The 13,116-nt window shown below is 44.9% G+C and overlaps 1 protein-coding gene across 4 annotated transcripts in view; it reads left to right on the plus strand.

Moving 5' to 3' along the window:
* LOC109894023 (N-acetylgalactosaminyltransferase 7) overlaps positions 1–13,116 on the plus strand; it is a 34,065-nt gene that overhangs the window by 15,657 nt on the left and 5,292 nt on the right. For 2 of the 4 annotated variants that reach the window (XM_031828401.1, XM_031828399.1), the window contains exons 3-6: positions 7,471–7,637; positions 11,132–11,262; positions 11,456–11,535; positions 11,895–12,077. In XM_031828401.1, the coding sequence (XP_031684261.1) occupies positions 7,471–7,637; positions 11,132–11,262; positions 11,456–11,535; positions 11,895–12,077 (561 nt within the window). Of the gene's footprint in view, positions 1–7,470; positions 7,638–11,131; positions 11,263–11,455; positions 11,536–11,894; positions 12,078–12,214; positions 12,398–13,116 lie in introns of all 4 variants that reach the window. The other 2 variants (XM_031828398.1, XM_031828400.1) reach the window with 1 other exon arrangement.

Genomic DNA, 13,116 nt, shown 5'->3' on the forward strand with positions numbered 1-13,116 from the left:
CTCTGTACTTTGTCTGTTCATCTTACCCTCAAGCCTGACTAGTCTCCCAGTCCCTGCTGCTGAAAAACATCTCCACAGCATGATGCTGCCACCACCATCTTTCAACTTAGGGATGGTCCCAAATTTCCTCCAGACGTGACGCTTGGAATTCAGGTCAAAGAGTTTAGTCTTGGTTTCATTAGACCAGAGAATCTTGTTCCTCATGGTCTGGAAGTCCTTTAGGTGCCTTTTGGCAAACTCCAGTCTGAGGTCCTGAGCACTCTCAAGCACATTTTTTTTAAATCAAGGATCTTTCTATACTTTGCTCTGTTCATCTTTCCCTCAACCCTGACTAGTCTCCCAGTCCTTGAAAAACATCCCCACAGCATAATGCTGCTACCACCATGCTTCACTGTAGGGATGGTGCCAGGTTTCCTCCAGACGTGACGCTTTGCATTCAGGTCAAAGAGTTCAATCTTGGTTTCATTAGACCAGAGGATCTTGTTTCTCATGGTTCGAGAGTCTAGGTGCTTTATGGCAAACTCCAAGCGGGCTTTTATGTGCATTTTACTGGGGTGTGGTTTCTGTCTGGCCACTCTACCATAAAGGCCTGATTGTTGGAGTGCTGCAGAGATGGTTGTCCTTCTGGAAGCTTCTCCCATCTCCACAGAGGAATTCTGGAGCTCTGTCAGTCACCTCCCTGACCAAGTCCCTTCTCCCCCTTTTGTCAGAGTGGCCTCAGGGGTACATACAGTCCGTATGTAGCCAAATGTAGCTGCTGCCCATTCCGTTTGCTCAAATATTGATAAATGTTTTTGTTTTTTAAAGTATGGCTCGTGTCCATAGAGACACATACCAGCTCTACTGGCAGTACTGCTACTACATCAAATGGACTTTGGTGGTCAAGATGTGTTGGTATCTGTACTGATGGTGCACACGCCATGACAGAGATACACATAGTGGAGTGGTTGCATGCAAGCAGTTGCTTCTGACGCCACTTGGGTACACTGCAGCATCCACCGAGATGCTCTTGCTGCCAAGGGAAATGCCTGACAAGGCCCCTTGACTCGTGTGTATTTTCTGCATTATGCAATGATATGCGCAGCGATCATGTAACGCTTTTACAACGTACAGAAGTGCGCTGGTTATCGAGGCTTAAAGTATTGACACGTTTTTTTATTGAGAGAAGCTTAGTTTATTTTACTGACCATTTTCACTTGTCTAACTGTTTACATGATGATGAGTTTCTCACACGACTGGCCTATCTGGGTGATGTTTTTTCTCACCTGAATGATCTGAATCTAGGATTACAGGGACTCTCCCCAACTATATTCAATGTGCGGGACAAAATTGAGGCTATGATTAAGAAGTTGGAGCTCTTCTGTCTGCATTAACAACACACAGGTCTTTCCATCATTGTATGACTTACTTTTGTGTGCAAATGAACTCAAGCTTACGGACAATGTCAAATGTGATATAGCGAAGCACCTGAGTGAGCTGGCTGCGCAATTACGCAGGTACTTTCCCGAAACGGACCACACAAACAACTAGAATCGTTATCCCATTCATGCCCTGCCTCCAGTTCACTTACCAATATCTGAACAAGAGCGCCTCATTGAAATTGCAACAAGCGGTTCTGTGAAAATTCAATTTAATTAGAAGCCACTGCCAGATTTCTGGATTGGGCTGCGCTCAGAGTATCCTGCCTTGGCATATCGGGCTGTTAAGACACTGATGCCCTTTGCAACCACGTACCTACGTGAGAGTGGATTCTCAGCCCTCACTAGCATGAAAACAACTAAATACAGGCACAGACTGTGTGTTGAAAATGATTTCTCCAAGACAACACAACATTGCAGAGTTATGTGCATCCTTTCAAGCACACCCTTCTCATTAACCTGTGGTGAGTTATTCACATTTTTTTATGAACAAATAAGGTTTTGTATGTAAGCTGGTTAAATAAAGAGCAAAAATCTTTATTTGTTCCCTGGTCCTATAAGAGCTCTTCGTCACTTCCCATGAGCTGGGTTGTTACAAACTCACACTCATTCTTATATTTAATAAATTAATCGTATAGTGGCCAAACCAGGGGAGAACGACTGCCCCCCTCTCATTGAAGCCATGGAAGTTCAAGGCCAACAGTGGTACGGCAGGCATTGTTAGCAGAAAACCGGATACCCCAATATAATGAATGTGGAAAAATTGCCATTTTTGTGGAAAAATCTTTTTGGAAGACCATCATGGTGCCAGTAATTGCTTCTAATACACCAAATGTATGTCCTTGAACCAATTTTTAAAAATCGTACACCGAAGTTGAAGGGTAATTTAGTTGCTAATGGCAGCCTGCAGTACCCCGGCCGGTCTTCAACTTGAGTTACTCGATGAGAGGGAGCAGCGTCACTTCCTGGAGTAGCTCAAATGTTTCAGATTATGTCTTCATGAGATGCCGTCTTAACAGATTTCATTTTGCTTCAATGCGCTATTGAGTCTTCACATAGGAATGAATGGTGTCACCTCATCGTTTTGTGTGTATGCACACATTGGGCCACACACACTGTCACTGATTTAACTCACAATGGACTAATACTGTGTGGAGAACAAACAGGCAACGGTGTATTTCTCCAGCCTTTCATCTGGCCACGGGGCCCAGTGGGAACACAAAGGGCACCTTTTGAACAGTCAGCATGAGACTGGACGGGCATCCCTGGTTGGACGCTACAGTACAGGCTTTAGGTTATGTGGCTGGGCTGCTGACATCCACGTGGACTTTACTATAGCCTAGTCGGTATGGGAGATAATGGATGCTAGACTAAAGAACATAATGAGTGATTGTGGCTGGGCTGGGCCCCCTTTTTGGTTTGTTGCTTCCTAGGAATGTAGGACAACCATACTGTCGACTGATTACATTAACTGTAGTAGGTGTGAGACTGTTGCTGCACCCAGACCAGGGGTGGAGTGGAGGGTGAACGTCTCTTTAGCAACTCTCTATTTGTGAAATGGCATTCACGCACTTTAACCATGACATCACTGCCCCAGACCTAACTGTTGATATTAGACTGCATGTCTAGACTGCATTGCCTAGTTGGTCTACATATGTAAAACATCCCATGATATATGGGCAGCTGTACATTATTCCATCAGTTTGAGGTTGTTGACAGCCATGTGAACTGCACCGTGTTAGGAAACTAGAACTCGTGTGGACTAACCAGTTACTGACAAAGTGCATCACTTGTAGTGACTTGAGCTGCTCTATACAAAGACGGTCCTGATTGGCACACTGCTATTCACGCCTTTCTGTGGATCAGTCTACAGCAGATGTAGGCAAAGGTGTCACTCACTCCATTAGGGGGGCTCCCGAGTGGCGCAGCGGTCTAAGGGACTGCGTCTCTGTGCTAGCGGCGTCACTACAGACGCTCTGGGTCGAATCCAGGCTGCATCACAACCGGTCATGATTGGGAGTCCCATAGGGCGGCACACAATTGGCCCAGCGTCGTCCAGGTTTGGCCGGTGTAGGTCGTCATTGTAAATATGACGACTTGCCTAGTTAAGTAAAGGTTACATAAAAATGTAAATCGTGTAAAGAGGCTTTGCCATAAAGATATAGAGAGAGATAGATATATTTATTGCAAACTGATTACCAAACATTGGGAAATATTTATCTGGAATAGAAAGCTGTTTTGTCAATTTGAACATTATTACCCTTTTTAATAGATGTTCACAATCATTTGTCAATATTTATTTAGCTTAATCTGTGTTTGATTACAGAAAACCCATGTGGCTGAGGTGGATTGGTTGTACTTTAGTTGTGCAATCAGGATGTGAATCGTCAACACAGGATCTGTAGTTCCGGTTTTGGCCACAAGATGGCCCACTGCAGTCACTGTTGAGCAGCCTTGTCCAATACACTTAATTTTAGCCTCGTTCAGGACATTGGGTAAGACTGCAATTCAGTGGAAGTAACTCTCTTTTGAGTTTCATGGCAGATAACGATAGACATTCTCACCTCTCTGCAGAGGGGCTGAGTTGTGTTGCCTATATGTGCATGCTTGGCCCCAGTCCCATAACACGGTGAAGAAGCCAAGGATGTTCAGTATTTTCACCACAGCTCTGGCTCAGCTGCTCTCCTCCAGGTGCTGTGTGCGTAAACAAAAACAACTCTCTGATGAAGCGCGAGCCTGTATCAATTAGACTAGTCCCGAGACAGAGCCCGTAGGTCTACAGATGGGACTAGTTGTCAGCCGGGTATAAATAGTAAACCGGTTAAGCGCTCAGTCTTTTCCTTGCTGAACAGTTCATATCGTGTTTCTGCGAAATCTGAATGTATCCACACATCACACTATTACAACACTGTTAAAAGTTATTCACTTGTAGAATTTGTGTAAGCCTTGTGAAAACATTGACGTTACACCCTTAACCTCCTCCTTAAATCATGACTTTAATCACTTAATTGTTTTTAGTGCTGTGATTTTCATTACTTTTCTGTTGACAGATCATAGGCCTGTTTATTTAGGATGCGTGTGGTACTTTACATGTGATTTGGCTGTGGCCTACGTGTTCCAGGCTTCGTGTGTGTGGTTGAGAGGTAGGTTAGTAGCGATCTGTCATACATTAGTGTTTCTCTGGGAGGGTCACTGCGTTAGACCTGCCTAGCCTGGAGGAATCCTGTCAGCAGAAATGTGGTGAAACAGTCTCCATTTAAGATTTCTGCGAGGCGCTTCACTTCAAGGCTGCGGCGGTGTTTTATAGGCAGGAAGATGGCTGACCTTCGCTCAGCACAGGACCCTCTTTCCCTCTACACACACGAGCATACACTTGTTTTAGCTATCTCCTTCCTATGCTATTTGTCAGGCGCGCACACACATGTACTGAAACTCACATGGAGCCCCTAGAGCGACAAGTAACCTCCACAGACTGAGTTAAGGCACCGGTGTTATTCATTAGTGTTGCTCTTGTCTTCCCCTTCATAGAGCTCGGCACAGAGAGAACTGTTGTCTTTATGGACGCGTGATGAATGTTTCCACACACAACGATCACTCTTCAAGCCTCCAGTCTGCATCCTGACTGATATGTTGGCTAATAATCTTAGCAAAATTTTGCGTCATTTATGTTTACGTCGTCTGTCCACGAGATGAGTTGGCGAAATGCTTGCAAAATCCGTATGGGAGTTTTGCGATTGTAATGCCATGTGGAGAAATTCATGACCTTTTACCAAGAGTAGGTCGTTCAGTGTGTTGTCATGCTGAGAACTAAAGTCTCATGAACAGACCTTCCCTCTCACACAACAGCAGCAACCCAAGCCTTATCAACTGTGTCCGCTCCCTTGAGTTAATTAACATCGGGTCCAAGACCAACACTGGATATGCTTCTATTTGTGTCGTTTCAGATGGGAATGAGCGAGGCTTTCGTGGAAACTCCTCTAGGCTAACCGCTGTTCTGCAATGGATCCCTGTTGGACTTTTTTTTTTCTGCAGAAAACACTCCACACTGTCAGAGCAAATGACCCATAGTCCTGGTGAATATTCATGAAATGAAGTGCAGCAACTTCAAAATTGTCCTCAAATGCAGTAGATTTGAATACAGCCATAGACCTTACGCCATGTGTAGACTATTGCACAGTGTTTACAAGAAGCTGATATGACTAATGCTTTCCTCCCCTGCCCTTCGAACTCATCGACGCCTCACCTCAAAACACAAGCCAGCATACTGTAGCTGAAGGATAAGCCATTAGTTACGCTGTTAAACACGGAGATGGGTTGGGGATGGTAAGAGCACTGAATCCCAGTTCAGTAGAAGATCCCCCTCTAATATTTTCTTTCACAACTTTCTATAAGTCTCTCCAGGGAGACTTCTTAAGTGGCACCCTATTCCCTATATAGTGCACACATTTTTTGACCAGAGCCCTATGGGTCCTGTTTTAAAAGTAGTGTACTATATAGGGAATAGGGTGCCATTTGAGACGCTACCCGTCTGTCTTTAGTGCCTCCCTCTTTTGGCCTTTCCTAGCCTTTTATTTACTGTTGAAGCTTTTTTGTGCAGGTCATAATAAAGTGGCAGTCCAAAACCTCCCTGTAAAAGTGAGTAACTTAAGGAGGTGCCTGAGGATCTTTATCTGTTTTCAGGCCTGGGGAGGCTGACAGACACTTTCCCTTAGCTGTGAGCTCCCTTATATTAAAGGTTTGGTCAAACGGGACTGTAATCTGAGGTGTTTATCTGTGTTGGTGGGTGAGAACCAGGAGGACAGGTCAGAACAGGAGCCGTTCCGCATGTTACTGCAAGGGAGATGCGATGGGAGCAACACACACACTAACACAAGGATTAACATTTGCATTGCAAAACACATTAAAAACATACACACGTCACAATGCACACAAACCAGCCAGGCGTTTCTTAGAAAGAGAACATTTTATATATAATCATCCTAAACAGGAAGGACGGGTAGGCAGACCTGTGTGATTCACCATAAATGAAACCTCCCAGAGATGCTCTATAAACTGTTCTCAGTTCAGTCTCTAAGCCTTAACAACCCCTCCCAGATACTCTAGATCTGCTGTGCTGCAAACCGTTTTCAGTTCAGCCCAGACCTGACCAACCTCTTACTGCTCACTCCGTCCTGAATTCCGCATATCACTGATAACGCTCACAATTCTTGGGTCAAGTGACCTTTGACGCCTCGGTGCTCAGTCTTTTCCTTTCAGGTCGTCCCCGAGGCAGATTGCTTTGCTAGCGACAAGGGCTCAAAACAAGGCTAAAAATAGACCCTCAGTATACCACACCAGTGTCTGGCCCGGCCTCTCGCTCTCTCACACACACTCCGCTGTATTAACAGGGCAGTTGGATGTCTAGTTGTAGGGCAATTGGCTGGCTTGAAGCCTATACGTAGGCATGGCATGTGGCAATGGGAGGTAGTGAGTACTGTTGTTTTTGCAGTAGAAGAGCAGCAGAGACCTATAGTGAGTGAGTACGCTGAGAATGAGGAAGTGGAGTCCAGGACACACACACACAGCGCACTCTGCCAGAGGAAACCACACAAAGCAGGGCTGCCTTCCTGCCTCACAGATGGTCTGCCTGTGGAGGAGGAGGGGGGAGGGGATTGGGGTTGTGACAGAGGCCTAGCAGAGCTCTGGGTAGACACAAAGGAGAAAGAGCTAGGCAGCTGAGCTTAGGGCTATCATGTGTTGGAATGGATCTAGCTCGCAGCAATTGCTGGTGAAGCTAAGCTAGCCAGGGCTGTGTCTATTCTGATGTCTTCAGATTGCATAGTGGAATCTGTTGTGCCTTTGGCCTCTTTTTTTGTGTGTGTGTGTGTGCAGTCCTATATCACTCTAAAGCAGTATTTTCTAAATGTATTAAATGCTATAGAAACTTAGTCAAAAGATGTTTCTTTCCAGCTTCTGAACATAGCCTAATCTATATAAATATTCCCTGTTATCCACTACATGTACAGTATGTATGCCTACAGCCATTTGAATTCTTCCTCTCCTCCTACTGTAGGTGTAAGTACTGGCACTATGACGACAACCTGTTGACGTCCAGTGTCATCATCGTGTTTCACAACGAGGGCTGGTCCACCCTGATGAGGACAGTCCACAGCGTCATCAAGAGAACGCCCAGACGATACCTGGCCGAGATCGTCATGATCGACGACTTCAGCAACAAAGGTAGCATTGGTTTGAGTACAAGTAATTACAACACAGGGCTGATAGGGTTTTGTCTTTGTACCAATATTGTCTTTTGAACTAACGCTCACCCCCTTACAAGCTCGGACTTTGCTGACAGCTATTTATTGATGTACTTACTGTCATATGTGGTTGTCCCACCTAGCTACCTTAATATCAAGATCAATGCATCTAGTCGCTCTGGATAAGAGTGTCTGCAAAATGACTTGCATGGAAATGTTTGTTCCATTTTGAATTAGCCAATCAGGTTAGACTAGAAGGCTTCATGACATCACTCTGCTGAAGTGTATCAGCGCTTCACTGCTGTACTTGTACATTTCCTCAGATACAAGCCTTAGTGCATAACATGTCTATTCTTGGTTTAAGGTTAAAAGCACCCTGCCTTGTTTCAGCTAGGCTAGTAGATAACTACCGTTGGCTGTAAGCAGGGGACCCCCACTCCAATTACCAAGTAAAACGCCCAGCAATTGAATCAGCGCTCTGCAACAACACTTTGCCATTGTCATGCTAAATTATCACTGGCTATGAAAAGCATTGGAGTGGAACAGCCTTTCACCCTCAGTGTCTCTCTTAGTCTTGCATTGTGAGGCCCTGCCCAAGCAATGGAACACCATGCAGTAGAACTGTGAGAGCCTAGTCCACCATTCAGTTGTACTGTGAGAGCCTAGTCCACCATTCAGTTGTACTGTGAGAGCCTAGTCCACCATTCAGTTGTACTGTGAGAGCCTAGTCCACCATTCAGTTGTACTGTGAGAGCCTAGTCCACCATTCCGATGTAGTACTGTGAGAGCCTAGTCCACCATTCAGATGTAGAACTGTGAGAGCCTAGTCCACCATTCAGATGTAGAACTGTGAGAGCCTAGTCCACCATTCAGATGTAGAACTGTGAGAGCCTAGTCCACCATTCAGATGTAGAACTGTGAGAGCCTAGTCCACCATTCAGATGTAGAACTGTGAGAGCCTAGTCCACCATTCAGATGTAGAACTGTGAGAGCCTAGTCCACCATTCAGATGTAGAACTGTGAGAGCCTAGTCCACCATTCAGATGTAGAACTGTGAGAGCCTAGTCCACCATTCAGATGTAGAACTGTGAGAGCCTAGTCCACCATTGTGAAAAGCTGGCTGAGTAATTCCCCTGAAGCGGGGGCACCACAACACCAAAAGATACGTAATGGACACTGACTTCATGAGAACATCAAGAGCTCAGAGAATTCATCTCATTAAGCATGCAGCCTGCCACGGATTGCTATTGCCAACGCCTGTTAGGGTTCCAAACCATCTGCATGCTATCACAAGTACTTCATTGCCAGTAAAGTTAGTCTGGCCATTGGAAACAGGGTTTTGAAGGAGAAAGATGCCACGTTATTGCTCAGGTTTCACATCAGTTGTTTCACATTTTGTTCTACAGCAGGCAGCCACAGCCAAACATTACACAAGTAATTATAAATGTTGTGACTCACAGACCGCAAGCAATATATAGCGATGCCAGGGGCTCATCGTCGTTGCACTTCTGATGTGGAATTAAACTCAAGGTTAGGGTTTATAAAATAGTATTTTAGGGTTGATACAAAAATATCTCTGTATAGTTAAACCATGAAACCGTCTTGCTGCTGATAGGTACTTATCACAGTGGTAGGCCGTGCCTTTTCTTACTACAACAAAAGCGGTACCTGCTGCGTGCCGACCCGGTAGTGACTAACCTGCCGTTTTTACTTGTAGAATTACAATTCTCGTCAGTGGACAACAACTTGACTTTGAGCCAATCAGAGAGCACAAACCCCAACGTGGGAGAGCTGACAGGAGTGACTGGGAAGAGGGCGTTTTCTCCGTACAGCCACAGTTAAATGGCATGCGCCAGTCACACTTCATATGCAATGTTAGCTAGCTAAGTGCACAGACTCGATGCACACAACACTAAAGATTTCCTGCAAGCTAGCTAACCACTGGAGCAAATATTGACAAGGAAATCACAATGGATTAGTTTCCATGAAACCGCTGCCTGTGTTAGCTGCAGTGTCCTTAGCTAGCTACACAAAATTACCAAAAGTATATGGACACCTGCTCGTTGAACGTCTCATTCCAAAAACATGGGCATTAATATGGAGTTGGTCCCCCCACATTGTTGCTATAACAGCCTCCACTCTTCTGGGAAGGCTTTCCACTTGGAACATTGCTGCGGGGACTTGCTTCCATTCAGCCACAAGCATTAGTTCGGTCGGGCACTGATGTTGGGTAAATAGGCCTGGCTTGCAGTCGGCATTCCAATTAATTAATCCCAAAGGTGTTCGATGGGGTTGAGGTCAGGGCTGTGTGCAGGCCATTCAAGTTCTTTCACCACGATCTCGACAAACCATTTCTGTTTGGAACTCAGTAGTGAGTGTTGCAACCGAAGACAGACAATTTTTACTCACTTCAGCACTCTGCGGTCCCGTTCTGTGAGCTTGTGTGGCCTACCACTTCGCGGCTGAGCTGCTGTTGCTCCACTTCACAATAACAGCACCTACAGTTGACCAGAACAGCTCTAGCGTGGCAGAAATTTGATGAACTGACTTGTTGGAAAGGTGACATCCTATGATTATGCCATGTTGAAATTCACTGAGCTCTTCAGTAAAGCCATTCTACTGCCAATATTTTGTCTGGAGATTGCATGGCTTAATGGTCAATGTTATACACCTGTCAGCAACAGGTGTATGTTGCACTAGCTTGCAAATATGCTGATGTTAGCTAGCTAACTAAACAGAGCTAGCTAGCTATGTTGCATCATCTAGCGAATATGCTAACTTTAGCTAGCTAGTTAAACTTTTGTCCATGGGCTGGTACTAGCCGTATGGGATTATGGAGAATTAATTTAATTGTTTCTTCGTCATCTTGCTAGGTAGTAATCTAGCTCTGGCTAGTATCAACAAGGGCTTTCTGCAAAATTGCAACATTAGCACAGCTAGCTAGCTAACATTGGAATCTAGGCCATAAACTTAGCAACACACTGACATGCAGTGTCAAACAACGCTTCTGCCACCTTCTGGTTTAGAGTATTTTAACAAGGCTGACGACTTCAAGGTCTTTGCTGTGTGAACAGGAGATTGACGCCGACACTCTGTTCAGCGGTGCTAAGTACTGTCGGCCGGCAACCGTTTGATAATCCTACCGGTGTGTCTGGGCCATAAACTTCTAGTGACGATTGTAGTGTATATAATCTGCGCGACCAAGACACTTCCCACTTTATATTTGTAAACACAGTCATACTTTTCATAGCACAATGATGATCTAACACTGTAGGATATCCTATTGTGTACATATCAGACTAGGAATGCTACTTCTTCTATTACTTGTTATTGATTAGTCTTACTGATGTATTGTACTGCATTGTTCTGGGGCCTAGCACACAAGCGTTTCACTGCACCTTTTGTACCTCCCGGTAAACTGTGTACGTGACAAATAAAAGTAGGTTTAATCTCACTGTCCCTGTCGGTCTCCAGTGCACCTGAAGGAGAGACTAGAAGAATACATTAAGCAGTGGAACGGCCTGGTCAAACTGCACCGCAATGAGAAGCGAGAGGGCCTCATCCAGGCTAGGAGTATAGGAGCCCATGTAGCCACCCTGGGACAGGTACGTTACAGCTACTCCATCACCTCTACACTTACTGTGTGACAGATGAGACAAAGAGGAATGAATGAATGGATTGATCTGGAGTCACTAATATAGATGGAAAGATATGGAATGGTAACAACTTCTCTGTCAAGCAACTGTTCTCTCCGGTGTCTGACGTGTTTGGCCACGGTGTGTGTCCTGTCGTCTATAGGTTCTTATCTATTTAGACGCTCACTGTGAAGTCGCTGCCAACTGGTACGCCCCTCTGGTGGCCCCCATATCCAAGGACAGGTATGAGTGGTCTGCGGCTGTGATTTTGAATATTTCTACTTCATATATGACTTGTTCTATTGTAATAATGAAAAATATTCTGACCCATCGATGAACGGTGCAGGTCATGAATCCTCTCCACCAGAAACATCTCTGTATTATGTCACAGCATAACTAGTGATATACATTGACGTTTATATACAACCTAATTCATGTGCAGATGATTGTATTGAAAATGTATAGATGGGTGTATCCATCCATGCTGAATATGCAAAACTGTTTATCTATGCTAAATATTGATCAGTAATTAATATCCATTTAGTGCAGTGGCCTGCCCCACTGTAACATCTTGTGTGTGTATTCTCATTGCCTGTTTCCAGAACGGTATGCACTGTACCTCTGATAGATTATATAGACGGCAGTGATTATACCATAGAGCCCCAGCAAGGTGGTGATGAGGACGGGCTGGCCCGGGGAGCCTGGGACTGGAGCCTGCTGTGGAAGAGAGTGCCTCTCTCCAGCAGGGAAAAGGCTAAGCGAAAGCATAAGACCGAGCCTTATCGGTAAACATCCTGCTACCATCCATGCCTTGCATGCCCATCTAAAACCCAGATGTATTGTTTGTTTCCCCCCTGTGTGTGTGTGTGTGTGTGTGTGATGCATGAAACCCTCCATCTCCCCACCGGCGGTCCCTACCCAGAACGGTGTGCACGGTCCCTCTCATAGACTCCATAGAAGGCCAGACATTCCGAATTGACCCACAAGGGGGAGGGGACGAGGATGGCTTTGCCCGCGGCGCATGGGACTGGAGCATGCTCTGGAAGCGTGTGCCCCTCAGTAGCAGGGAGAAGGAGAAGAGATTAACTAAAACTGAGCCCTATCGGTAATTTATCGGCACTAAAAATCTACCCTGCTTGCGAAAATCAACCCCTAACTGAGGCACAAATGATGCACTAGAGTATACAATATGCTGTCTGCATGTACAGTACTATTTGCTTGGCCTTGGCTTGCTCATACTACTGCTTGGCACTTCTCTATAGTGTATGCTGACTATGAAACACAAGTGCTACCTCATATAGTGGTCTGTAGATGTAACAATAATCAGAAAGATATGTAAATACCCATGAATTACCAACTGTAGCCCTCAATGTGGTTTATTCATTTCTTTAACTTGCTCTAGTGCCAAATTTCATGCTCTTGAGGAAACGCCTATGGCCTGGAGCAATTTAAAAGTATAAATTTGTCTGAACCCTGCTAGCAGTCTCTGATACCTGGAAGGAATTTTGACAGATGCCACTTGCTTGTGCCTTTAGAAATCAACGCTTAAGTCTTTTGAAATTTAACGCTTTGAAATCTCTCGCTAATGTCCTGCATTCTCATTCTCAGTTTTTCTTGGTGTGATTTCCTCACCAATAATCTCTTCTGTCTTCTCCACAACTCTGTATCTTACCACGTTATTCTATTGTTTTAGAAGATAAGTCAGTAATGTTTCACCTTTGATGGCTATCATGATATTTGGTCATTTGACAGTAAGGATTGTTTGGGAGCACTCTTTGGGTCAATGTTCTTGTTCACTCTTTTTGTCATAATGCTTATGTTTCT

Source organism: Oncorhynchus kisutch, linkage group LG7, assembly GCF_002021735.2.
Source record: "Oncorhynchus kisutch isolate 150728-3 linkage group LG7, Okis_V2, whole genome shotgun sequence".
In the NCBI taxonomy this organism is placed as follows: Eukaryota; Metazoa; Chordata; class Actinopteri; order Salmoniformes; family Salmonidae; genus Oncorhynchus; species Oncorhynchus kisutch.